This window comes from Myotis lucifugus, unplaced genomic scaffold (genome assembly GCF_000147115.1).
Source record: "Myotis lucifugus unplaced genomic scaffold, Myoluc2.0 scaffold_45, whole genome shotgun sequence".
Classification (NCBI taxonomy): Eukaryota; Metazoa; Chordata; class Mammalia; order Chiroptera; family Vespertilionidae; genus Myotis; species Myotis lucifugus.
The window spans coordinates 5,160,219-5,188,155 of NW_005871093.1; the positions used below are offsets into that span (position 1 = coordinate 5,160,219).

Consider the following 27,937-nt stretch of genomic DNA (forward strand, 5'->3'; position numbering starts at 1 on the left):
GGGGCTGGGGCAGATAGACTGTGTCAAAGTGGCTTGAGAAACCAAAAAGTCCTGGTGGTATTCAGAACAGAGTGGCCGCTGGCGAGAGAAGCTGGCTGGGGTCCCTGGTTCTATTATGGACCATGAAAGGGCTACTATCCCCCCACTCCCTGCTGCCCATGGAAGTTCTGTGTAGGTGAACTGGCCCAGGCCACCTCCTCCTCAAGGCGGAGTGCAGGAGGGTACCCTGACCCAGATGCCAACCCTCTCCACGCTCCACTGGCACGTGGCCCCGAGGAAAGCCCCCGCATCTGCCCTGTGGGAGGGAGACTTACCACTTACTTGGGCCCTGAGCATCTCAGTCTGGTTCGTCAAGGCTGTCACCTCTTTGTCCCTCTTGTTCAGCTTGTCCTGCAGGCCTAGGGGAGAAGGGAGAGATGAGGGGCCATTAATACTCCAGGTCCAGCGCTGGGGTCCAGTGGTTGCCACCCATCCCTCTGGGTAGCTCACTCTGAATTAAAGGCTCCAGTACTGTGTGGTCTCAGGCAACTTCACTCTCAAAGTTTCCTCGAGTGAAAAATGGAGATGGTAATAATGGTGCCCATGTCACAAGGCCCTGTGCATTCAATACTGGATAGACAAACCGGGCCGGTGTGGCATAGTGGTTGAGCGTCGATGTATGAACCAGGAGGGTGCAGTTCAATTCTCGGTCAGGGCACTTACCTGGGTTGTGGATATGATCCCTGGTTGGAGCGAGAATGAAATGCAATCGATAGATGTTTCTCTCACATCGATGTTTCTCTCTCTCTCCCTTCCTCTCTCTAAGCATGTCCTTAGGTGAGGATTAAAAAAAAAATGGCCAAGAGAATTTTGAAAGGGCAGAGTTAGGCAAGGGTAGCCTTGCCAGTAATTAAAAACCAAACAGAGCTTGGATAGTGAAAACATTATAGGCCGTGGCTGGTGCGGCTCAGTAGGTTGGAGCATCATCCTCTGCAGCAGAAGGTCATGGATTCGATCCCCAGTCAGGGCGGGTGTGAGAGGCAACCGATTGATGTGTCTCTCTCACAACAATGTCTCTCTCTCTCTTTCTCTCTCCCTTCCTCCCTTTCTAAAATCAATAAAAAGTTTTTAAAAATTATAGAATTGGCACATGAACAGATAGAAAAGTCATTGGAAAGGAATAGAAAATCCAGAAATAGAGTCAGTTACATAAGGGAAGTTAAAAATAAAAAGGTTGGCAATTCAAATCAGTAGAGAAGGGGAGATAAGTTTTTCAAATATGGGGTACTCTTTTAGGAAAAAAAAAATGGATCCTTACCTCACACCTTCTAGAAGGATGAATTCTAGATGGATCAGAGATTTAAACATAGAATATGGAACTAAAAAGTACTAGAAGAAACCATGAGATAATTAATGAAAATAATACAGAAGGTCCCCCTCAAAAAAGATCGATTTAAGAAAATCTGCATGGCAAATACCATTATAAGAAAACCAAACCACAACTTGGGGGGTATGTTTGCAATGTCATAAATAAGGAGTTTCTAAAAAGTGAACAAAAAGATCAATAACAACAGGAATAAAATGAGTAAAGGATGCAGTAGAAATGGAAATGGCATTTCAGTCACAGTGAGCGAAAGGTAAGTTGAAATTTCATCAGGCAACATCGTTTACTCTTCAGATTGGCAGCGATCACAAAGCTTAATGAAACATTGTTGGGGAGGCTTGTGAGGAAACACACTTTTTTTCTTATTCAAATATGTTTTTATTGATTTCGGAGCGAGGAAGTGAGAGGGAGAGAGTTAGAAACATCTATGATGAGAAAGAATCACCGATTGGCTGCCTCCTGCACGCCCCCTACTGGGGATCGAGCCTGCAACTTGGGCATGTGCCCTGACCGGGAATCAAACTGTGACCTCCCGGTTCATGGGTCGGTGCTCAACCACTGAGCCACACTGGCTGGGCGGGAAACACACTTTCAACCACAGCCAGTGGGAGTTAAAATTGGTTGAGCCCGAGGAGGAGGTAATTTACTGCAGGTGTTTGCAATAGACAAAGAATAAAAACAACCTACAGTCCATCAGCAGGAAACTGGCTAAATACATGATGGCAGCTCCAAAATGGCATATTGTGCACCACGGAAAAGAATGTAGTGATGAGGAAGAGTCTCCAGACACATTATTAAATGGAAAAAAGTAAGGGACCGAGCAGAATGGGAGCCATGGCACCATCTGTTACCTGTCTGCTTGTATGTGCGGAAACGCTCTGCATGGGGACAGAAGCTGACCAACTTTGTGCCTTAGGGAAGGGAACAGGGAATAGGGCCCTTCACCTTATACCCTTTGAACCATCGGTAGTTTATACCTATTTTAAAAATAATGTAAAACCAAACAAACAACAAGGTATGCCCAGCACTCAATAAACCGAGCCGCAGCCCGCCTCACCTGTGGGGTGGGGTGATGGCTTGTGCATGCAGTAGGCACCTCTCACCAAATGGCAGATGATGCAAAACCAGGTGGCACCAGCGCAAAGGCAGAACCACCAGCCTGTCCCCAAAGCCCGGGTCCCGCCTGCCCAGCGGCCACTCACCCTCCACAGTCTCCTTCATCCTGATCTTCTCCCCTGAAATGTCGTTCGACTCAATCATCTGAAAGAAGAGGACTGTAAGGGGGACGCTCGCCGCCCTCTGCCCCCAGCCCCAGCCAGCCCAGCGTACTTCACGCTACACTACATAAGGGGACTTGCTGTGGCAGGGAGCACAGATGTCCTTGAGACGCCCCCCCTGACAACAGAGGACCCTCCTCTGTTCCCATCATCCCAAGGCTGCTGTGTGGCTGCCATGTGAACACCTCCCGCCCCCACCTCTGTTGAAAATGTTTATTATATTGAACAGACATCTCCTTCCCTGGGATGCCTACAGAGGTTGGTTCCCGTCAACATCCAGAGGCAAGATTCCAGCCTCGGTTTCCCCTCCATGAAACAAGTATCGACTGCCATGGGGCAGTGTGTGCAGAGCATACTCCGGACTGGCTCCCAGAGGGACTTCAAGAAATGCTGCTCCCTTTCTCTCTAACACGTCTTCTAAATAATAAACTCAGAAGCCGAAGAAGAAAAGATCAAGGAAAAAAACCTGGGCAAACATCGACTGGCCCCTTCCTGCTTCCTTCTCCAAAGGTTTCTGGCCTCCTGTCCACGCTGGCTGTCCTCTGTGCTTGCAGTTTGTCAGAGTCTAACACTGCAGATCAGGAGGCAGCCACCTCCATCAACCTGCCCTTCATACTTCTTCTCATACATCCCAAGCCCCATTTTGTTCACAGCGAGTGATAACTAAGCCCCTAGATCTTTATTTACAAACACTGCAGGGAAAATGAGGCACACACTAAAACATCTTTTTAAAATTCTCATACTTATTACATTAGACTAAATATCCAGTTGTATCTGGACATGTGGGTCCAGACTGAGACCCCGTGCATGTAGAAGTCAAAAGAGGTCTTCTTGAGGTCACTACCCACTCCTCTACCCGAGGACTGTGACTGAGGAGCAGGAGGCCACCCTTAGACCTCTGTCCCCCATGCTCTGTGGAGCTACAGCAGCCCCAAACCTCTCCCGCAAGGGAGTCCATGTGTGGGTCCCAGGCCTGACCCCCCGGCCTGAGAAGCCAATCAGGCCGTATGCACACAGGCTAACCTGGGGCTCTTCCTTCCCCGCTGCCCAGGATCCTGGGAGAGCACTTGTTAAACACGTCACTTCCTAGCAGAAGGGGCCGGAAGGCTGCTGCAGTGGGACCTTGAGGCATGACAGGCACCCTGTCCTCGGACCTCCTGAAGACTTACTGCTGGAATGCTGAGTTCTAGTGTAAAAGTACAAGGGGAACCGGAAGTCCAAGAACCCCGGGGCCTGTAAAAAGGCAGCGATCACGCTGCTAGCTGTCCCTTCATATCAAACTTGACGTTTGTCATCCTGAGCACCCTCTGGCAGCCCTCTGGCACCAGGGTTGGGCACCTCTGCCACTGGTGGGCAGAAACCCTGGGAAGGTTACTCGTCTTGAGGTCTTGGTTAGGTCATCTATGAAATGGAGCATCGACCTCGTGGGAATGAAGTTGAAATGGGGCAACATAGGGCCTGGCACAAGGTGTGGTGCCCGGAGCCACTCAAGGCCCTTCCCAGCCCACTGGAGTGAACACAACCCGTCTGGGCCTCCCTAGCATGCTCAGCCGGGACATCTGGATTTGGAGCAAAGCTGATACTGGTGGCAGTAGCGTCTCCAGGGCCACCCCTCCAGCCTTCCAGACCCCACTCCCGGGACCCCACACTCTGGGAAAGTGACCACTGGACTGTGGCTCATCTCATTAGGACCAAGCAGCAAGAGGGCGCCCTCAGATCCCCTGGGTCAGCGCTCCAGTTGGAGATGGGAGCCCGGGGATGGGCAGGGCTTGTCCACGTCAATGCCAGCCCACGGCACAGGGACTCACAGGAGGACATGTGTGGGCACATCAGGGACTTGGGGACTGGGAGGAAGCCTGTTCTCTGCTCTGAGGTACATCTCTCTCCAGGCCTGGTCTGTGGGGGACCCAGCCAGGTCAGCTCAGACCACCATGGGTCCCCACAGTCACAGGGCCAGCTGCCCTTCTCACAGAGGAACAAGAGGCTCCCTCCTCTGAGCCTAGTGCCCCCATATCTCAATGGGCATGTACCTGGGGGCAACGAGAACTCTTCCCTGGGCTGAAAAAAAAGGTCAGTAAACACTAGGCCCTCCCCAGCCAGCTCTCAAGCCCGAGCTGCTGTTGCCCACGGGCCCGCACAGCCCACAAGAAGGTGCTGCGTACGTTGGTGTGCTGGGACGAGCACAGGGACTCGACAGCCTGGAGTCTGTTTTCAGCGACCAGCAGCTTCTCCCGCAGCCTCTCGGCCTCCTGCTTGCTCTGGGCCTCCGACCGCTGCAGCAGCTCATAGTCCAGCATCTTCTTCTCGGCCAGGGAGATCTGCTCCTTGAGGAACTCGATGGCCTGCGCCTGGCCCCGGTACTCCGCGTCCAGCTTCTCCAGCTCATGCACCCGCAGCTCGGCGTCCCGGCGCTGGTCCTGGGCCTCCTGCAGCTCCAGCCGGTGCTGGCCGGCCTGCACCTCCAGCTGGGCCCGCCAGTGCTGCTGCAGCCCGGCCAGCTCCTCCTGGGCCTCCTGCAGCTTCTGCCGCAGGCCCTCCTTCTCCTTCACGTGCATGGCTGTTTCGATGTCGTGCTTGGCGCGCAGGTTGCCCAGCTCCAGCTGGTGCTCCATCTTGATGCCCTCCATCACAGCCTTCAGCTCCCCGATCTCCTTCTGCTGGGCGCCAGGGCCCGAGTTCAGGGTGGCCTTGAGGTCCTCCAGGGACTTCTGGTGGTCCGAGGCCAGCGAGTCCAGCTTGGACTTCCAGTTGTCCATGAGCCCCATGTTCTCGCTGGTGGCCTGCTGGACCTTGGCCTTGAGGTCCACCACCTCCTGAGCATACTTGTCGTTGGCGGCCCGCAGCTTCTCCACTTCGGCCTGGTAGGCCCTCAGGGCCTTCTCGTACTTGTCCCGCAGCACGCCGCTCTCCCTCTGGTGCTCCTTGCTGGCCGACAGCAGCCGCTCCCGCAGCTGCAGGGTCTCGGCAGCCTCGGGGTGGTCGGCGGGCGGCGGGCCGGAGTGCAGCAGGCACTGCTGCAGCTCCTCGATCTCGCCCCGCCGCAGGTTCAGCTCCTCCTCCAGCTGCAGCACCCGCGACTTCTCGGCCACCGTGGTCAGCTACCGGGAGAGAGGGAGACAGTGAGCAGGCCGGCTGGAGAGCAAGGAGGATCTGCAGGGGTGCGGGGGCTTCCTCACCACGCAAGGGCTCCAGTCCCCGTGGGGTAAGGTCATGAGAAGGGAAGGGCATCCCCTCCTACCCAAGTGCTGGCTTTTCTCATGGCCTTGTCCACCACACCTCCCAGAAAGAGCCCCCTGACTTGTACCCCCAGCGATTCAGGGAGTCAACTGTCCCCACAGGCGTGGGATAAATTGGTGGTTAAAAACCCCACTTATTCGAGGTTATGGCTTTCAGTTTAAAGGGCAGAGGCGACAGTGAAGTTTGCAAGTCCCCCAGCTGGAATGGGTGGACTCAGGGGCTGTCTGCAGGGGGTGGCCAAAGAAGGGCCGGTCGAATGCCTAAAGCAGAACAAAATTAATGCTCCCAGACCTGCCTCCTGAGGGAAAACTCCGAGATCAGAGGTTCCACCCTCCCAAGGTTCACCTTGATCATGTCAATGGTCACAGATTTGGAAACAAAAATATTGAAGCGTTTTAAATCCGTTACAAGCTTAAACATTTTTGTTTCTGAAGCTGACCTTTAGTTCAATGAACCTGTTTTTGTTTTTTTCAATCAAGTTGGGGTGCCTGGGTGTGGAGGGCTGCAGCCTATCAACTGTGACTGGGTCAGTTTCTGCCAGTAGCCTCTGTGCACGTGCGTGTGTCCTGCACAAGCACACGGTCACCGGGCAACGCTTAGTGTGCAGAGCCCTCTGTGTCCCCCAGATGCCCCACATGCACACACTCCCTGGTGCTGAGGCCAACATGCAGAGACTGACCGCTGCTCACCCACAGCCCATGCTGTTTACACCCAATCACTGCTCGCTGGCTGTGAGCGCCGTTGCCAGGAGAACGGTGGCTGCACTGTCCCCTGGGCGGGGCCAGCCAGCTGTTTGGATGTGTGTACCTGCACGGGGGCCAGTCCCGGGACATGCATGGGCTGTGGAGGGGCCAGTCAGGCCTGGAGCCCAGACTTGGAACCAGGCCCTGGGACTTGGGGGGAACCACCCCCAAAAAGAGCTTTCCCTAACCTAGGAACACTCCCTGACCCATCATATCACAGCAGCCACACCCTGGACTGACACAGAAACCCATGTCCTGGGGACACCCCTTCCTCCCCCAGCCCCAGGTCCTTCAGGGGGCCCCTCCTAGCACCATATTTAAGACCTTCCAGGCTAGAGAAACTGAATCTAAAGTCCCCCAATCTCCACCTTCCCAGTTGGGAGAAGGGAGGCATGGATAGGTTGTCTCCGTGACTGCCCGCAGAAGGCAGACCTGTCCCAAGAGACCCCTGATTTCTGAACCTGACCGAGCCTTGTCATGGCAATGCATGGGAGGGAGGGCGCGGAGGGTCTCAGGACATTCCCGGCCAATGGGACCGGCTGGGGAGCAAAGTCCCAGAGAGCCAAGCCCCCTCCTCCCCAATAGGCATCCGTGTCACCACTTCCCTCCTAGAAAGGGCACAAAAGGGAAAAAACAATGAGGACAGCAGCCAAGGACAGAGAAAATAATCGAACAGAGGAGCCCAGGGGCGCCAGGGGCAGGGCGCTGGCGGGCGGAGGCGGCAGGCGTGTTACCCTGTTGTCGGCTAATTCTCGGAGCAGGCGCTCGGCCTGCGCCTTCTCCAGCAGCAGGCTCTGCTCCAGCTCCCCAATGCGCGCGTGCTCCAGCTGTGTCTGGGTCTGGTCCACCCGTGGGTGGGAGGGAGGGGCAGGGCAGAGGGCACAGGGAAAGGAAGCCGGAGGAAGAGAGAGGGAAAGAGAGAGAGAGAGGCGGCGTCATCTACCATGAACAAGACAGGAAAACAGGTCGAGGAGAGGAGGTGGCTGAGGGAAAGAGAGGTCTGGTGAGGTGGACCTGCCTCCTGCCCTCGTGTCCTGGCTGGGTTTCTTTAAGGGCACCCTGGATCCCTTCTGTCACCTCCAGGTGGCCCTCCCCTTTGCAGCTCTGGGGAGGAGCGCCAGCCTTCTCCCCTTCCCCACGGGGACACTGCGGGCTGTTTTTCAGGCCAGGCCCAGGGTCCTGCACACAGGCCACCAGGAGGGATGAACAGGATTCCTGGCCCTCAGGCCTGTGCTGAAGGTGGATGAACCAAATGAATGGAAGGTTTTCAAAACTATACCCACACCTTCACGGTTCTCCCGGCCTGGCCTCCCTGGTGGGGGCTGAGCTGTGCCTACCACTGCCCAGCCCCAAGCCCGGCCTGTGGTGGCCACCCCCCCCCGCCCCCGCCCCCCCCCCTGCAGAGACAGCCAGTCTCCCGAAAGCACAAGGGCATTTCTGTCCCAGCTTCACAACTCCCACTTCACACACTAACAAAGCCCGGCATTCTCCGGGCATCCGGGCTGGCATTTGGGTTCCCACAGCAGATCGGTGAGCACCCAGACTAGCATGGAGACCAGTTCACGGTAGGGAGAGGCATGGTCCTCCTTCCCCTCCCGCCTGTCCCCTCCTCGTCCAGGAGAAACAAGGTTAAAGCAAGTCCATGGGGCGGTTCTGAAGAGGCAGGCTCAGCAACGTGCACATATTTGTGAAAAGAATACACACCCGACACCAGCAAGGCTGAGGGCAGCTGGGTAAACTGTTACCTCCTGTCCCTGAAATACGTTTGCAGTTCATCAAGAACTACAGACACGTTCATGTCCGTTGGCCTATGACCTTATATATTTCTGAGTTTTCCTAAAAGAACTAAAAAGGTTCCCTCTTTCTCTCTCAAGAGGGCAGCTGGCTGCAATGCTAACAAGCAGCTACGCTCCGTCTCTTCCAGAAAATCACAGGCTGATGATGGTGCCTCATCCCAGCCTCGCGGGCCATCTCCCTGCCCCCTTCTCCCCAATGGTGGGCACAGCAGCACTGCCCGAGACCCAGGCTAGACGGAGCATGACCATAAATGCCCTACTGGTGGCCCTACTGGTGGCCCCACAAGCAAGGAAAAGCCCCGAGCCTTACAATTTAAGGGCAATTTCATTTGGTGTGTCCCCCCCACCCCCCAAGAGGACTCTTCTCCATCACCTTCAGAACATCTAGCCTCCTGGTCCATGGACTGGGGTCTTTGTGGGGGCACAGGGGAGCTCAGTGGAACTGCTCTGGTGCTCAGTTAATTAAGGTAAATTCGATGTAGGAGCTTGAGGGGCAGCCTCAGAGGCTAGATTTTAGGTGGGGTGGACGGTTTGGCCTTCCATTCTGCTCCAGGGCACTGCCCAGGGCCTGTGGGGGGCCACCGCACTCCTGTTTCAGACACTGTCAGGGCCCCTGGAGTTAATGTTCTGAAAGCCACCATCAAGGCCGTCTCCCCAGCCTGCAGGGTCAGAATCGCACTTTGGGCAGCACAAGGTCCAGACTCAGGCCGCTGGACCCCAGGACTGGCGCCTTTCCCGGACCAGCTGGACTCAGAGGGGAGGCAGGGTTTCCGCCAGCAACAGGAGCAGTGACAGAGACTCCTCAGAGTCCGGTCCTGGAGCTCAGTCCAGCCTGAAGGACCTGCGGCTCATTTCCTTCTCCTCACACAGACCGTGTCACCCCACTCCAAAGCACACAGCCATGCCTGGCACATTTTTATTATTAGTTAAATGGGGAAGGAGTTTCCCCAACTGCACAGGGGGCTCCTCTAGATGTCCCTTCAGGCCTCGCACCAAATCCTCCTCAACCAATAGCTGATTCTGTGTTCATAAAACTGGCTCTTTCTGTTACATGAAAATGAATAAAAACACCGAGGGGCTATCTAATTAACAAAAAATAACCTGAACCTTGGTGGCAGGGAGTGGCACAGGTTTCTATGATGCAACAGGGCAACACCCCTGTGGGTGTGGGCAGGGTCACAAAACACATCCCAGCCTGTGACCCGGGATTCCCTCCTGGAGAAGCACTGGCCATGCTCCTGCTCTGCTCTGGCTTCGGGGACATAAACGGAAAAAAGACAGACAGGGTCCCCACCCGCAAGGGGCTCACATTCTAGGGAGGGATGCAAACAATAAATGATCAGGGAAGATAACTTCAGGCTGTGGCTCGAAATAGGGACAGAGCACCAGGTGGCTGGTGGGATGGAGGTAAACGAGGAGGCTGCGAAAGCTCTCCAAGGGGCCTCCTTAAGGTGAGACCTGCAGGAGAAGGAGGGACCCGCTGACCCAGGCAGGGGTGGAGGAGTGAGTGTTTCCGGCAGAGGAACCAGCACGTGCAGAAGCTCAGAGGCAGACAGAGCGTGGGGTGTTCCAGAAGCAGAGAGGAGCCCCTGTGCCTGGAGCAGAGGTGCTCGGCGGGGCGGGGTCCCCAGGGTCTTCCGGGCCATTCTCTGGAGCCTGGCTTTTATCTAGGGCGGTGGCACGGGTGTGTGAGCAGAAAACGGACAGGATCTGATTCACGTTTTTAAAAGATTTGGTCATATGATGCCTGCAGTTTGCTTCAAAATAACATGGGAGGAGGATAGGGGGGTGTGGCTGAAACGAGTGACTATGAGGTGAAAATCGTTGAATGTGTAAAGGAGGGTTCAAAATTTTCCAATGTTAAAAATTGAAAAGATATTTTTAAAAAGTCTACGTGGCTTCAGTGTGAAGAGGAATAAGAGCAGAAACAGAGCAGCCAACTGGCTATGCAGCTGTCCGAGGCAGGGAGCTGTGGCTGACCCAGGAAGGTCGACGTGGGGATGAAGATCATTTTGGCGGCAAGGTCAAAAGGATGTCAGATGAGAGATGAGGGAAAGAGAAGGTGAATTTTAGCTGTGGGGCCTGAGCACCTGTGTGGATTGTGGGCCAATTGTGAGATGAGAAAGGTAGGGGGGGGGTGTTAGGGGGAGACAGGAACAAACAGATCTGTTTGGGACATGTCACATGTGGACTCCTGTACTGGACTGAATAGCATCCCCCCAAATTCCATACCCACCTGGAACCTCAGAATGTGGCCTTGTTTGGAATAGGTTCTTTGCACATGTAATTAGTTAAGATGAGGTCAGACTAGATTAGGGTGGGCCTGAAATCCAATGACTGTGTCCTTGTAAGAAGGTCACGTGAAGAGACACAGGAACACACAGGGAGGAAGGCCATGCGATGAGGGAGGCAGGGAGGCAGCTACAAGCAACCCACCAGAGCTGGGGGGGAGGCATGGAGCATTCTCCCTGAGGCCTCCAAAGGGAATGACCCTGCCCACACCTTGATTTCAGACTTCTGGCCTCCAGAATTGTCAGAGAATAAATCAGTGTTGTTTTAAGCCACTGAGTTATAGTAATTTTTTTATTTTACTGCAGCCCCAGGAAAGTGCTACAGGTGCCTGTCACCTACTTGTCCTGGTGGAGATGACCAGGTGGCACGCCAGTGCAGGGCTCGGGGAAGACCCGGGGAATCATGGGCTTATTAAGGACATTTAAGGTCACAGACTGGAAGCTCTCAGGGAGAGTGTAGACCAAGGGGCAAGTGAGCCCGGACTGAGCCCTTGGACAGGCCAACATCAGGGTCAGGAAGGAGGCTGGGAGGCTGGAATGAGGCACCTCCTGTGGTTGGGGAGCGAGGTCAGGGGGAGGACAAGCAGAGAGATGGGGTGATACAGCTGGAAGGGGACCAGGTGTTATGAGTTTTATTTTTGACTTTTAAGATGAGTGGGGATGAATGGAACTTTGGGTTAATTTGCCTTCTGGTTACCATGAATATGGTCACAATAAAAACAGCAGCAACGGGACTCTACTGCCCTTGGACTGAATTAGCTGTCAGTCATTGTCTGTCCCACCCCCTGCCTCTCCCAGCCAAGACCAATTGGATCTGGGATGGAAGGTGATATAAAGTCAGATAGCTCATTGGCTATCCTGGGATCAATCAGATTCTCTTGAGAGGACAGCTCGTAGCTAGTGGATGCTGGAGGCTGAGTGGGGCCAGGAGGCTTGGGTGGGTGGTGGGGAGAGAGAACAGACGTACCAAGGGACATGGAGACATGGTGAGAGAGACAGACAGACACGAAGCCTGACCACATGTCATGAGAAGGAGGAAATCCCTGGGTAGGAGAGAACAGGCTTGGATCCTAATGCTGTTTCTTGTTCCAGTTCCCTGAACTGCCTGTGAGATTTCCCTGTAGGCTTTTCCCCGTTGACTGGAGTTGGCAGGAGGGGGTCTCTGTTCTTTTCACCTACAGGCACTTTTCCCAGAAGCCCACCTCAAGCCCTGCAGGAGGCAGCCATCCATTGGGAAAGCCAGCCAAACAACCCCATGACCTGCCCCCTTGGCTAAGAGGGAAACATCCATGAGAACACCCTGACGCTGGCCTGGGGCTCCTACGCCACGTTGTGCCCTGACATCCATCCTTTAAGCTTGAGAAACAAAAACAGCCCCAACAGGGGCAGCTGGCAGTGACCCTATGCAGATCATCATGTCCCTCCCCAGCGGGAGTCATCTAGGGGACAGGACAACCATTCACATGCTTTTGCGGTGCTTTGGAACTTATAAGGATGTTACTACGGCTCTTTTACAAAATCAGAAACTGCAAGTTCCAATCTGAGCTCAGAATGATCTAGTGCAGTGATTCCCAACGTGTGACCCTGCAGCATCACCTGGGAGCTCGATAGAAATCTCAGGTTCCACCCAGACCAGCTGAATGAGGCTGGGGCCGGCCAGCCTTCTGTATCTGAACAAGCCACCCAGGTGATGAATCCTCAAGTTTGAGAATCACTGACCTAGTTCGACCTCTTCATTTTACAGTAGAGCAAACTGAGGCTCGAGAAGGGAAGAGGCTGCCCAAGGGCAGTTGGGGGAGCTCAGCATGTGGGGAGGGACTGAACGCACTGTGGTATCTGCATGGTTCCGTGAGGAGGGCTGGGATGGGGAGGGTGAGGTGCTTTACTAATTGATGTGAACACCCCCGTCCCTCAGCTTAGGAAGGGTGGGCTGGATTGAAGAGTGCAAGGTCCACTGTGTCTAGACCACTTGTCCAGGCATTATAACAAGGAGGAGCTATAATGGCCGTCCTTTCCGGCTGAGCTCAGGAGTCAGGAGTCCTGGCCCTGGTCCCAGGGACTGCTGACTTGCCCTATTACTAGGTGAGTCCATTTGCCTTTCTGAGTCTGTTTTTCCATCTATAATTTCTGTGACTCAACAACAAGCTAATTTTAGTCAAAATTTTACCTGGAATCTAAGATGAACTAAGGGCCCAAGGGTCACCTTTAGGGCCATTACCCAACAAGGCAGGGACTGGGGAGTCCAGCCAATACGTCCTCAGGCCTGTGGATGCCTTGATGGCCAAGACAAGAAGTCTGGCCCCTCAGGCTCCTGGAGCTGAGCCATTCCCACCTGTGACATCCGAGTCTCTCATGACCAACCCCTCCCCACTCTCCCAGAGTATGACCTTTGACCCTTCTTCATTTCTCCCTCAAAACCCCCATGGCCCCTCCGAGGGGGCCCGGAATTGCTGCCTGGACCGCATGGCCATTTGCCCCACAAGGGCTGGGCCTGGGGTGCCGAGCAAGCCAGGCGGTGCCTGTGACTGTTACCTCCAGGTCTCCCTTGGTGATGGACTCCTCCTCCACGCGGAACTGCAGGTCCTCCACCTTCCTGTGGGGGGAGAGGGAGCTGAGCGGGCTTTGCCCAGACAGGTGGGCTTCCCCAAGTCAGCAATGGCAGAGAGATGAGGCCACAGATGGCCCAGAGTCCGAGGTCAGACCACACAGAAGGTGCTGTCCCCGTCGAGGGGACACCTGCCCAGAGCCACACGGCTGATGGGGCAGAACCTCCTGCAAACCTCCAGCCCTCCCAGCTTCCCGGCCTGTGCTCCACGCAGAGACCACTGACTTCTCTAAAATGGGAGTGCTCAATGCCACATCCTTCCTCCCAGGGTGGCTGTGGGAATAAATGAATACAGTGATGCTAGTGAGCACTCTGTTTTCACCACTGCAGGGGACAGACACGGCCACACGGAATAGTGGAGGGCGGGGGTGCAGTGGGGGGAGGCAGGGAAGGAGATAGGCTTTTCCCTGCTGACTCACACTCATTCACAGGCCTCAAAACTGGGGGCTACAGTCCCAATCCCCACTGCTCCCTGATGTGGAGGGCACCACCCTCAGGGAGACACATTCACCCACCCGTGTGCCAAGACACCACAGGGGAGACGCAGGCACATTACAGCTCACAAAGCTGCTCTTATTGGGCTTCTGACAGCTCCCAGCATACAGATGAGGAAAACTGAGGCCCAGAAAGGGCAAGGGACCTGCCCAAGCGCATCCAGGGTGATGCTGGGTCTTGTACCCAGGCCCTTCCTGAACACAAATCCCACAATGTCTTAAAGATGTGCTTTTGTTTTTAGGCAAGCAGGCGTGTTGCCATGGGAACCAGATGTGTGGACCCTGACAAGCATCTCTGGCAGATTTAAGTAAGCCCTCCCCTCCCCAGTCAGATGGTAACAGCCTGTGGAGCACATGCCTGGCTGAAAGCCCCAAAACAGACCCATGGTGGGGGGCTGCCTACTACATGGGGAAGGGAAGGAAGCCACAGAAATCTGTGTCAGCCAGGAGACAGAGAAGCTCCTGGGCCAAGGGAAACCCTGTTCCCCAGGCGACCCAGGACCAAGCCAGGCCAGGGTACCCACAGAAAGGGAACCACAGCCCCACTAGCCACCAAGCCTGGGCAGAAAGAACCAGCGAATGATGAACAGGCTGGTGGCCTGGGACAAGTCCCTTTCCTACCCTGAGCCTCAGTTTCTCATGAGTGACATGAATTAACACCTGCCTAGGCTAATAGTAAGGTTGAGACGGTGCAGGTACAGCACTCAGCAGGGGGCTGACACCAGGTGCAAGGCGTTTCAAGCATCCCTTTGCTGCTGCTTCTCTAAGCCTCAGTTTGTTGACATGTGAAATGGGAACAGAGCTTCTGGACAGGAGCTATGAGCTCCATGCACAGAACCTGGCCCAGGGGGCGCTCCGCGGACCTGAGCTGGTTCAAGGGGTGAGAGCACTGGCTCTTCCTCATGGTGCCTATCTCCCTAGAGCAGTGATGGCGAACCTTTTGAGCTCGGCGTGTCAGCATTTTGAAAAATCCTAACTTAACTCTGGTGCCGTGTCACATATAGAAATTTTTTGATATTTGCAACCATAGTAAAACAAAGACTTATATTTTTGATATTTATTTTATATATTTAAATGCCATTTAACAAAGAAATATCAACCAAAAAAATGAGTTCGCGTGTCACCTCTGACACGCGTGTTATAGGTTTGCCACCACTGCCCTAGGGGCACGGGCCACCCCCTCCACGGGGCATCCTCCTCATGACAGGCTTCCTGCGCCGTGTGGGGCAGGAACAGTGAACCCACACAGGTGGGAAGGACAGTGTCCCCATGTGTTCAGCACATGCCGGGTGCTTTACTGGAATTATCGTGTAAGTGCCCCCAACAGCTTGTAGATATGGGGATCACCAGCCCATGTTACAGATGAGATGACTGAGGCCCACAGAGCTCATGTCACTAGTCCAGGTGACGCAGCCTGTAAGTGCTGGAAGTCAGATTTGGACCTGGGTCATCCTACGGAGGCGCAGAGAAAATGTGCTCCCAGGACCAGGGCAGGGGCAGCACATACCTCCTCTCCTCCTCCAGCTGGTTGGACAGGTCTACCTTCTCCTTCCGCACGCTCTCCACCAGCAGCCGGGCCCGCTGCAGCTTCTCCTCTGCTTCTGCAACATACTGGGCCCCCCGCAAGGGCAGAACAGGGTCAGCCTCCTTCTGGGGACCGGGGGCCAAGTGGGGGAGGGGTGGGAGGTAGCAGGGGTGGTGCAAGGAGTCAGGCCTGGAACCCTAGCCACCTCTACTCCCCTGCCAGCCTTAGGTGAGCTTGGACTGTGGGCCTGATGTGAGGGGTAGGCCCAGCTGCGGCCTCACCCAGTGGGAACCTCAAGTCCACCTACCCCCGTATCTAGCACCCCAATATCTGCCACCTCCTTCAATCCAAGGACCTAAAACACATTGTCTTGTGAAGGCCCCTGCCACAGCACACATGAGCTTGGCCTTATTTTTTAAATATATTTTTATTGATTTCAGAGAGGAAGGGAGAGGGGAGGGAGAGAAACATCAAAGATGAGAGAGAATCATTGATTGGCTGCCTCCTGCACGCTGCCCCCTACAGGGGATTGAGCCTGCAACTTGGGCAAATGCCCTTGGCCAGAATCGAACCCGGGACCCTTCAGTCTGCAGGCCAATGCTCTATCCACTGAGTCAAACTGGCTAGGGCTGAACTTGGCCTTATTAATTCCAGCACCCAAGAGAGGGGTGAGCTGGCCCCAAATGGGGGCAGTGGCCCAGGAGGGGGCTCTCATGCAGGTGACAAACATCAGGGAAGAGTAGACATGCGACAGCAGATGACTCAAGGCTGTGGGCAGGGGATTACTTCCCCAAAGCCCAACCCACGAATCTGCTCGAAAGTTCAATTTGAAACAGGACAGGTGTACACAGAAAATGTGCGCACGAGCGTTATTTTGAAAAAGTGAGAAACTGGAAACAATTTAAACAATAGCAGGGGACTGGCCACATCAGCAAGGATGCAGCCTGTGACAGCGGCAATGCAGCTAGCTGTTCAGACGGGGAAAAATGTTCCATGACCGAGGAAAGGCTCATACTGAGGAGGTAGGAAAAAGCAGGGGACAGTTTATTTCCAGGTTCTTTTTTCTAACTTTCTTTTTTTAAAGATGTTTTTATTTATTTTAAGAGAGAGAGGAAGAGAGAGAGAGATAGAAACATCGATGAGAGAGAAATATCAACACTGATCGGCTGCCTCCTGCACAACCCCTGCTGGGGATCAAGCCTGCCACCCAGGCATGTGCCCTGACCGGGAATCGAACCGTGACCTCTCAGTGCACGGGTGCACACTCAACCCCTGAGCCTCACCGACCGGACTCTACCCAGCTTCTGAAAGCGTGTGAACCTATCCACTGGAAGGACTTCCGCCAGTTGGAGGAGGAGTCTTCTCTGCACACCCATCGTCTGCACTCTGAGTGTGAGTGACCTGTGAGCCTGGCCTGGGAGGCTGCTGGTGCCCCTCTGGGTGCCCGCTGCCCGCCTGCCCACCCACCTGCTCATGCTGCGCCTTGAGCAGGGCGATCTCCTTCTCCACCTCGCAGATGTGGCTCGTGGCCTTGGCCACCTCAGCCCGCTCCAGGTCCCGTTCAGCCAGCAGCTGCTCAATGTGCTGCTGCTTCTCCTTCAGTGCCTCTTGCAAGGCTGTTGTGCCGGAGATCTTGCGGGCGTAGCGTGAAGAGGTCTCCGTGAGCTGCAGGAGGGCATGGGTGCAGGCAGGACTCAGGATCTGAGTACCATCCAGATAACCCACAGCTACCCAGCAGGTGGGGGCCCAAGGGCCTGCACTCCCAGGGTCCTGCCCCTCCCCATGCTCGTGCCCCTGCCTACTTGTGCAGGGGGAAGCGTATTATTTCAGATTCAGGAAACTCCCCCCTCCCAGGAGAGTCACAGCTGGGGCTCTGCCTCACGGTAGGCTCCCTCGCCGGGGCCACCTTCTCCTGGGTCAGGAAGAACCTTTCATCCTAGACCAGCGGTTCTCAACCTGTGGGTTGCGACACCTTTGGCAGTCGAACGACCCTTTCACAGGGGTCGCCTGAGACCATCCTGCATATCAGATATTTACATTATGATTCATAACAGTAGCAACATTACAGTTATGAAGTAGCAACGAAAATAATTTTATGGTTGGGTCACAACATGAAGAACTGCATTTAAAGGGCCAGAAGGGTGAGAACCACTGCCCTAGACTGAGGTTGGCTAGAAGCTCTCTGCCCAGAAGGACAGCCTCACCTTTTCCCCTCATCCAGGGTGCCTGTGGCAACCTTTTTGAAACCTGCACCTGTATGACCCGCCCTGCACCTGTATGACCCTCAACTCCCAGGAAAGGCTCAGGCTACTGACAAATCAGTAATATAAAAATAACAAGAATGTCAATGGATCAATTTCCCTCGTTAAAAGATATGTGCTTTCATCTCTCCTCAAAAACTCCAGTCTGAGGATGCCTGGCGCTAGTGCAAGTCAGGGGCACCTGGATCCCTCTGTCCTCAATCCCCATCCATACATCAGGACACCCCTCCCCAGCCCCACCCTCACCAGGCCACTGCGGCTGGGCCGGCCCCCCACAGAGGAAGCCACAGAGCTGACGGAGCTGATGGAGGAGCTGCTGGGACTGTGGGTCAGCGCTGACACACCCATGGCCATGCGCTTGGTCTTCTTGGCTTTGGCTGGGCTGGTGGACGGGAAGCCGATGCGGATCACCTTGTGGATGGGCGCGAAGAGACCAAACTTGGGTGGGCACTGGAAGTACCTGGGGAAGCAAGAGAGACCCATGCTGGCATCATGGCCGCATAGCCTGCAGCTTCACCTGCCTCCCCCACCTCCTCAGAGCCCAGTAGAGAGGCTCATCCTTGGGGCCCAAGCACCCATATCCCAAGACCAGTAGGAGACTCCCAGAAAGAGATTAGAGTAAGTAGGGCCTGAGATTCTTTGCAGCTGTGAACAGCTGGGGCTGGGGCGGGGTGTCCTGGTGTATGTATGGGGGTTGGGAATAGCTGTTGGGCATATCTGGGGCGAGGCAGGCGAATAACAATTACTGAGCACATGCTCTGCCCCAGACCCTTTTCATGAATGCTCATTTTAAGCCCCCAACCACTCCACTATTATCTACACTTCACAGATGAAGAGACAGGTTCAGAGAGGTTCAGTAACTTGCTCACAGTCACACAGCTGGTCAAGTGGCAATGCTGGGACTGGAACCTCTAGCCTGCTGGGCTCCAAAGCCGACTATGCTTGGCTCCATTCAGAGGCCACCAGGCATATCTGCAGCCCCACTCTCATGGCTGCCCTGGTCCACCCCAGACCCAAGGAACCCCATCAGCTCTCTGCCATGGAACTCCCTGAATAGAGAAGCAAAAGTGTGTGTGTGTTGGGGGTGGGGGTGGGGGGCTGCCACCCAACCTGCCCCTGAGGTCAGAAAGCAGGAGTAAGTTGAGAGAAATATCGGTCTTGAAAACAGGAAGGCAAAGTGTTGTTATGGAAACTCTGGGTGATCTCTTGAAATCTCTCCGGTCAAGGATTCTACATGGGACCAGGCGAGCTAGTTCTGTCCAGTTTCTGACTCACTTTGAAACGACCACCCCGCCCCTCCTCTTCCTGCATTAAGGTCTTTGCTCGGGCTGTCCCCCAGCCTAGCATAGCTTCCTTCTCAGAGCTGCCACAGGCTCACCTGGGCCACAGAAGCTAATCCAGGCACAGCCAACGCAGGAAGGCAGGCCATCTAGCCCGAGCCCACATCCCTGACACTGCTCACCCGTCATATCACCCACCCCATCCCCAATGATTCAGACACAGTCTTAGACCCTCTTGACCCCGCATTCCCAGTCAGTTCCCTTTAACTGGAGATGGCATGGAGCACAGAACCAGTTGTGACCCCACCCTTGCCTGCAGAGCTCACGGTCTGATTTCCTGTGTTGTCCAGAGAAACCCCAGGGAGGCAGGGACCACTGCCTCTCCTAGCGTTTGCCCCTGACTCTATGTGACTTGAGCAATGACCTCTCTGGCCTCCGTTCTCTCATCTGTAACATGGGGATGATAGCTCCACGATCTGCCCCGCACACTGCTGTGACAGAAGGATGGAGGCAGCATCTGTACTGTGGTGTCTGGCACAGCCACCCACACACTCAACACTGGCTTCCTCAGCTGCCCCATCCTTGTCCCCTGCACCCACCCCAGGCAAAGACAAGCCCCCTCCCACACTCCTGGGGGAAGCCCACCGTACCTGGTGCCCGCCACCGCCCCATCGTTCTTCCCAAGGGGCTCGTCCAGCTCCACGCCACACCACTCGCCCTTGGCAAAGTCCGTCTCCCCCACATAACGCACCACGCCAGTCTTTGTCCCGCCAACCTGTTGGCACACGGAGAGACTCAGGGCTAGAGCATACAGTGGGCACAGGCAGAGGTGGTGCAGGGACCCAGGCGCCAGGCTCACCCCACCCCTCCTTTCCACTGTGCAGGAGAGAGGAGAGCTGGGGTGAGGAGGGACACGGGTATAACCAGTACTTCTCGGGGCTGCCCAGGCAAGAGCTTTGAGATGGACAGGTAGACCTGCATTCAAACTCTGCAGTGTGAGCTTGAGCCCGTTACCGAACCTCTGAGCGTCAGCATCTTCATCTGTGAGAAGGGATTTGTGAGGGCTACGTGCTATGTGTGCAGTACATACTAGAGTCTCAATACATTTTATCCTTAAAAATGAATGTTTCAAATGGTGGCTGCCAGGGGCTGGCAGGAAGAGGGAAACGAAGAGTTGTAGTTTAAGGAACAGTTTCCGGTTTGCATGATGAACAAAATCTGTAGATCTGTTGCACGACAGCGTCAATGTACTTAACATACTGAGCTGTACACTTCAAATGGTTAAGAAGGTACATTTTCTTATGTGTATTTTACCACAGTCAAAAAATTCACAGGATAGAGTAATAAGTGAGACTATTACTGTAAAAATAGTTTTTTAAAAAATTAAAGTTATTTATACATAAAGAGTCAGATACTTCTAAAGCCGCCCTGGAAGTTTCTCTACTTCTCCCCAGAAGCAAAACTGTAACTCTTTAAGCTGAACTGCTTGATATTTTACCTCCATATTTCTAACTGACATGCTTATGTTGCTACTTTGTGCCTTTTCAATTTTGGGTGCCATTCACTGACTTCCCATCAAGGAAGGGAGGTGCTAGATGCCCATCACCGCTGCTTCACACCTACTTCTGGGCTTGCCACCCTCTTCCCCATGGGGATGTTGATCGATCGGGTTTACAGAGCTATGACCAAGCAAACAGTACTCAGGGCCCCTCCCCCCTGGGGTGGGAGTCTGTCTGGCTAGAGCACTAACAAGCCTGCCCCCGCCCCAGCGAGGTGCTGCTGCAACCTTAGTCCTCAGCTGCCTCCGGAGCGGAATCCTCTGTCCCTTCCCGTCTTCAACAGGATGAAACCAGGCAGGTATCCTCAGAGATGGGAGCAGAGCGGAAAGAGTGGCACAGTCTCCAGAGGGGACGGATCTGTACCTGAGCCCCACCCAGGCCAGCACAACCTGGGGAAGCTCACCTCCCTGAAGCCCCAGAGATTCTGCAGCGCTCCCTCACGTGTGTGCCAGGCCTGCCCTCCAGTGATGAGAACTGCCCCTTCTCTATTTACTATTTTTTGAAAGTAGGATATTTAAATAGATTTTATTGATTTTTTACAGAGACAAAGGAAGAGGGATAGAGAGTTGAAACATCGATGAGAGAGAAACATCGATCAGCTGCCTCCCGCACACCCCCTACTGGGGATGTGCCCGCAACCAAGGTCTATGCCCTGGACCGGAACCGAACCTGGGACCCTTCAGTCTGCAGGTCAACGCTCTAACCACTGAGCCAAACCGGCTAGGGCTCTATTTACTGTTTTTATTATGCTGCCCAGGATCAAACTGCTGTCAGGGGCAGAGCTGAGCTGACCCCCAGGCTTGTACAACCCCTAAGCCTACCTTCCCACTTTGCCACCTCGACACCCCCTGCTGGGTGTTTGACCTAGGGGTTGTGGGGGCAGGACTGGTAGAGAGAGAACCTCATTCTTCATCTCTCAGGACCCTGTTCCCGTACCTAACCGGGCCAGTTGCCAAGGGGACCCTGGAGGGACACAGCCCTGTGGAGAACTGACCGGCCCAGTGGGGGAGCGTCGGCTGGTCAGACTGCCTGGTGGGCTGGTACACTCTGGTTACCTGCATGCTAGGCTGGCCTCGGCTGTGAGCTTTAAGATGTACTGGGAGCCTGGCCGGTGTTGCTCAGTGGTTGAGTGCCGACCCATGAACCAGGAGGTCATGGTTTGATTCCAGGTCAGGGCACATGCTCAGGTTGTAGACTTGATCCCCAGTGTGGGGCATGCAGGAGGCAGCCGATCAATGATTCCCTCTCAGCATTGATGTTTCTATTTCTCTCTCCCTCTCCCTTCCTCTCTGAAATCAATAAAAACATTATAAAAAAATATATGTGCTGGGCGAGGGTAGCAGGTGGTTCTCTGGAAAGGTCCCACCCTTCTTGGGTTGCCTCTGTGGCCAGTGCATGAAGGAACGTGAAGGGACGGAGCCTTCACCTACATGGAGCTGCTCCACACAGATCCCGCTTCAAGGACGGCCTGGCTGCCCTGCTTCGAGCCCCTCGGGACTGGCCCTTGTTGCAGGCCCCCTCACCTGAGCTGAGGCCTTTCCTGGGGCAGCCACACCAAGTGACTGAAAGGTGGACACCTGGCTCAACACGGGGTGCTGTGATGGACAGTCTCTCTGTGGAGCTCCCGGGCTGGCCAAGCTCTACCCCGCCTGCGTGCAGTCTGACTTCTCCTTCTGCCCAGTCTCCCATAGATGCTGAAATCCTCATCAACATCTGCACCACAAGCCCACCTCAGCAGCTACTCCCGGAGAGCCCGACCTGTCACGGCAGCCTTTCTGCCATTGACGTCCTTGGGGGTCAGAGAGCTCTCCCACCACCTCGCATCTGTCTCCACGTCTTTGGCCTGGGGCGCCTCCTGGAGCCACAAGCAGCCAGCCAGGCCTCTTCCTTCCTAAGACAACGTTTTCTGTTCCTTGCTAATTATGCCCCACAGTGTCAATGGTAGATGACCAAGACATTTCTGCTCCCCCACCCAGGCTGCTGGGCACACTGAAGGTGGAGGACACAGGGAACGTTCCTGGGCTGGTAGGTAGAAGCCCAGAGTCCCCATCTCAGCCTTGCCCATGCCCTGCTGTATGACTCTGAGCAAGTACTTGCCCTCTCTGAGCCTCACTGTCTTCACTCAAACAACAATCAGGGCCTGGTGGTTTCTGCCCCAGCAGGCCTCTCTCTGAGTCAGGATCGGCTCTCACTGGTCAATGACCCGCAGGTGGGGTTGTCTTCCCAACCTCTCCTGTCACCAGGTCCCACCCTGCCCTCTCGGTTCCTGCTGCTCTGCATTTCCAACCTGGAATGTCTTTTGTCTTCAACAACCTCAATCCTAAACTGGTGGTTGCGTGGCTGGTCCCTGAGTCTGCCACACCAGCCATGCCGCCTCTGAAACCGACTCCCCTAAAACCCATGCAGACAGACCACCTCCTGGGCTACGGCAGGGGCAGAGGGTGGGAAAGCCAGGCAGGACAGCCAGCCTCTGGGCCCAGCTCGGCTGCTGCCACTGTAGGTGCTGTGGGAAGCGCGGGCCTCTCAGTCTGTGAAATGGGCGACTGAGAACAAGAGGTGATCCACGAAACCCAATGCACAGCTCCAAACAGCATCTGAAAATCGCGTCAGACAGGCATGTAACACAACTTCCAGTATTTAGGTAACACTATTCCGGGAAGGGGAGGCATGTTTCTCCTGTGGTCTCCAGGTCTCCCTCTCACCCTCCAGAGGTTCCTCCAGGGACCAGGGCCTCTCAGGGGTGAAGAGGAAATGGATGGTGGGTGTAAAGTTTTTGGCACAGGATTCCATTCACAGCAAGCGCTTGACCAATAGAAGCCAAGGACATTCAGGCCATCGTGAGCCACTGTGTGCCCTCAGGGAGCCTCCCTGAGCTCTGAGCACTTCACTGCACCCAGGACCCCCTGGCCGAGGAGAATGCCCACCCATCATGGAATTAAAAAAAAAGTTTTGATTGATTTTCAGAGAGAGGAAGGGAGGAGAGAGAAATAGAAACATCAATGATGAGAGAGAATCATTGATCAGCTGCCTCCTGCACACCCTCTACTGGGGATGGAGCCACAATCGGAGCATGTGCCCTGATTGGGAATCGAACCGTGACTTCCTGGTTTATGGGTCAACACTCAACCACTGAGCCACACTGGACAGGCCCAACACGGACTTTAATGCTGACAATAGCTAACACTTCACAGAGGTTACACAGAGCCACGCAAGACAGATGAACTATTATCCCCATTTTACAGTAGAAGAAACTGAGGCAGAGAGAATAAATAACTTGCCCATGATTACTTATCTAGTACATAGACCTTATGGGGTAGTGTTGAGGCCCAAATGAAACCAGGATCCAGGGGTATCTTTAAAGGGCAGCACAACTTAATAAGCATAAACACCGTTACTTATGTTCATAAATAATGAACACAGCTCACACCTTTGACCCAGGTCAGAATCGGACTTGTGGTTGGTGAAGCTAACAGCTTAGGCAACAGGGACCCTCACCTGCACTGGCCTCTTCCAAGGCCCTGACAATGCATTCATGGGAATCACATGATTTACAAAATTTTCAAAAGCAGTATTTTTTCATATAGTTTTTCCTAGAGTCCCTCATCCTCGAATTGTGTAAGGTCAGGCCTCTATAGTCACCCATGTCCGGGATATAATTTTTTAAGGGTGGGACAGGGACCGGAGGAGAGGTGTCAGGTGTTCACAGCAGGTCCAGGGGAGAAAAGCAGGGACCCCACCCGAGCCTCTTGAGTCCACTCCCTGACAGCCCCCTTGTTCCAGCTTGCCTAGTGGGGTGCAGCAGTGGGGGGAAGGGACTCACCAGCACACGGTCTCCCAAGCGCAGGTCCTTGTCACCCCGCTTCACGGAGCCACTGTCCGAGAGGTTGGAGCCTGACTCGTTGCCTGTCTTGACGGAGCTGTTGAGGACGCTCTCCCGAAGCGGGATGACGCGGCTGGTCAGCGGGGGTGTGGCCGTGCCCGAGTGCAGCGACAGGTTCTGGGCGGTCAGCGACTCCACCGAGTGGGTGTCGCTGCCCGAGCCCTCAGCCGTGGGCTGCCGGGTGAGCTTGGAGGGCCGCGTGAAGATGCCCTGCAGGGCCGGGCACTCGAAGTAGCGCACGCCGCCCACAGCGCCGTCGTTCTTGCCCACGGGCTCGTCCAGCACCACGCCGGCCCACTGGCCGGGTGCGAACTGCGTCTCGCCCAGGTACTGCACCACACCTGGCTTCACGCCATTCACCCATACCCGCTCGCCGACCTCAAAGTCCCCCACGAAGTCATCGCCCACCTCGGCTGCCTTCGGGCCCGGCTTCTCAGGGGCAGCGGGCGCAGCCACAGAGGGTGCCGAGGCCTGCTTGTGTAGTGGGGAGCCTGGAGAGTGAGGAGAGAGGCAGTGGTTAGGGCTGAGTGAGAGCTGGAAGGTGCCAGTGCTGGTTACCTGATGGGGAAACTGAGGCAGGTGTGGTTGGCAGTGTGGGCTTGGGCAGGTCTCATTCTTCATGGACCTTGTGCCCCAGCAAAAGACTATTCCTTGACAGCTGGCCATAGCCACAGACATTTTGGGGCAAAGAAAGAGCCAGGAAAAATATCTTACTCCACCCCTAAACCTCCCCTCTCCTCCTTCCCAAATCTGAGCCTCAGGGTTGTGCAGACCAGAACAAGTGGGAGGGAGGAGGGCAGGAGGAGGAAGCAAGTGTGTAACCTCATTCCTAGGACTGAACGTGGGGTTCTCTGGCCTGAACTGGGCCCCCTAACCCAGTCCTCCTTGTAGGAAGGAGGACCCTGAGGCTGAGAGAGGCAAAGGCCTCGCCCAAGGCCACACAGCAGAAATGGGACTCAAACTCTTGGAGGGGCCTACCTCCCAGGAGGTAGGGAAGGGAAGCAACTTGCTCAAGGTCACTCAGGAAAGGACAAAGCAGAGCTGGCCCCACCGTGCTCTGTGTGTGTGTGGCTCCTGGGTCCTAGGCTCCTGGGAAGGTGGGAGCTCAGAAAGCCTTCCTGTTTGCACCTCAAGATCCAGAGGCTGCCCCTCCTTCCTGCCGGACCACGCATCAAGCAGAGGAGAGCTCATCTTCTCTATTCCAGAGGCGATGGGCTTGTGAAACACAGACGGAGACAGGGGGCAAGCAGGTGTTTCTGACCCTGATGTTTCCATGGGCAGCCAGTGGAGGGGGCCCAGGGCAGCAGCTCCAACCTGAGTCCTCCTTTCATCCAAGGCCAAGGGCCCCGGGGCCCCGGCCTGGCTGGATGCTGTCTCGGGCTGGAAACCAACCCTTAAGGACAGAGCTTCCGGGACGAGGAAGCCACACAATTCCAAGGCAGGCCCAACACACGAGGCCAAGCAAGCAGGGTCTCCCTCTGGCACTGGCAGCGGTGGTGGGAAAGCACGTGGCACCCAGGCCCCAGCAGCCAGGACGGGGTCCTGACCAGGCGGGAAGGGACTACCTCTCACCTGGGAGCTGGGCTCCGGGAGATCAACGAGCTTTAATGCTCAAATTTGATCAAAAACCGCAGTCATCAGACCCACTGATGGATGCTCTGTGCATAGAGGCTGGCATGTGGCAGCCACCCGGCCCTCACAGCTAACCCTGCGAAGGGATTTTGTTGTCCCAGTTTTACAGCTGAGGACACGGGCCCAGAGACGGCAGGTGCTTCATCTCAGCTCCCAAGCAGTAGGCAGCAGAGTCAAGCCCTGGCAAAGGCCTCTGGCTCCTGGTGCAGGGCACTTTCAAATCATCTAAAAAACGTACACACAATGCCCAGCCCCAAACTACCATCACCCCAAATCGTGGACTCCCCTGAATGGACCTATTTCCCAGAATCTGGCTAAACCCTAGGGTTCCCCACAATCAGGAAACAATCTCATCTCTTACTTCTTCGTATGTAAGGATGTCCCCCTCCATTTCTTGTGGAGATGAGACGCCTGAGTGGGACCCTGGTTTGGGGCCCAAGGCTCTCTTCCACCACCGAGATCCCAGGAGGCGGAGGTCACAGTGGCTGAGGGGGCAGGTCCTGGAGCCCAGCAGTCCTGCTCTGGAACCCAGCTTCCCCCGCCCCACCTGTGGCGCTCACCTGCACCTCTCTTCTGGGCTGTTGTGTGATGACAGGGACAGTGCCTGCCTGGTCCATACGTGTGCCCACGAGTGCTGGCTTTTGTTATTTCATGAGAATGACTTATACAAAAACTAAGGGGCTAGAAAAAAATTAAAAATCACAAATGGCCCAGGAGGCAGAAGAAGGGCTTCCAGGCAGGTTCTGGTGATCTTGGGCAAGTGGCTCCAGCCCTGAGTAAAATAAGGGGGGCAGGGGGGAGCAAGTCCTCTGAAATTGACATAAAACACCGAGTGCAAGTCAGTTGACACAGACCCCATCCTGCTGGTTCCTTGTGCCTGGGCCGAGCTCCTGGGAGTCCTCAATCTTGACTTAGGATTTAGGACAATCCTGTACCACAAAGAGCTTCTGCTGGGACCTAGGTCAGGCAGGCACCTCCCTTAGGCAAAGCTGCTCTGAAAAGCAGGCAGAAGGGAAAGAAGCCCCCACCCCCTCCGAACACTGCCCAAGGGGCCGGTGGGCCCATCAACAATGAGGTGTCGATGTGATCACCATTAAAGCAGCAACGAGCATTTATGAAGTGCCAGTGCATGCCCCCAATAGGCTTTTAATATGTTGCATTCTTATCTTGCAGACGAGGAAACAGAGGCTATGGGACTTGCCCCCTGTTACCCAGGCAGGAGTTGGGCCCTGCTGGTCTGGCCCAGAGCCCTCCCTCTCGATGACGCCCCAAGAGGCACACATGCCTAGCAGGTGTCAGTGTCGTCTCCGTATCCATTTCTACAACACTTCCCTGTGCCAAGGGCCTGCGTGATGTCTGTTACTGAACTGAACGGTGGTGGTCCAGGTACGAGCCTTCTCTACCTGTCCTTTGCTTACAGAGGAGAGTCCCAGGTCGCAGGGAACCCAGCTATTCTTGGCTATTCTTGGCAAAAGGCTGCCTACTCAGCTGTCTTCCCGCCCAGCTGTCCCGGCTCAGGCAGACCCTCAGGTAATATTTCTTCCCCACCCGCCCCTTCCAGGGGGCACAGGCCCAGGGACCAGTTGTTTCAACAGCTGCTAAAATCCAGGTCAAACCCTGGGGCAACCGCACTCCGTATTTCGCTCCATTTTTCCTCTTTGGCAAATCCCCTCTCACACTGGGGAGCGTTCAGCAGCCTGAACGTGGGGAGGCATGGAAAACCCTTCCAGGGCCAAAAAAGAAGGAACTCTTACCTTTTGCAACAGCATGGAGGGACCTGGAGAGCATTGTGCTAAGTGAAATAAGCCAGCCAGAGGAAGACAAGTATCACATGGTCTCACTTTTATATGGGATCTAATGAACAAAATAAAACGACGAACAAAATAGAAACAGAAGCATGGATGCATGGAAGAGACTGACAGCTGTCAGAGGGGAGGGGGCTTAGAGGGCTGGATAAAAGGCGAAGGGATTACGAAAAAAATTTAAAAAAAAAA

The 27,937-nt window shown here is 54.9% G+C and overlaps 1 protein-coding gene across 7 annotated transcripts in view; it reads right to left on the bottom strand.

Annotated features, from left to right (window-relative positions):
• The window catches only part of CLIP2 (CAP-Gly domain containing linker protein 2), a 68,355-nt gene that overhangs the window by 10,656 nt on the left and 29,762 nt on the right, over positions 1-27,937 (bottom strand). For 3 of the 7 annotated variants that reach the window (XM_014455376.2, XM_014455374.2, XM_023753463.1), the window contains exons 3-12: positions 24,252-24,802; positions 19,523-19,647; positions 17,839-18,052; positions 16,799-16,996; positions 15,314-15,417; positions 13,240-13,300; positions 7,355-7,459; positions 4,803-5,738; positions 2,566-2,623; positions 315-398 (exon numbers count right to left, since the gene is read on the bottom strand). In XM_014455376.2, the coding sequence (XP_014310862.1) occupies positions 315-398; positions 2,566-2,623; positions 4,803-5,738; positions 7,355-7,459; positions 13,240-13,300; positions 15,314-15,417; positions 16,799-16,996; positions 17,839-18,052; positions 19,523-19,647; positions 24,252-24,802 (2,436 nt within the window). The remainder of the gene's footprint in view (positions 1-314; positions 399-2,565; positions 2,624-4,802; positions 5,739-7,354; positions 7,460-13,239; positions 13,301-15,313; positions 15,418-16,798; positions 16,997-17,838; positions 18,053-19,522; positions 19,648-24,251; positions 24,803-27,937) is intronic. The other 4 variants (XM_014455378.2, XM_014455377.2, XM_023753461.1 and 1 more) reach the window with 3 other exon arrangements.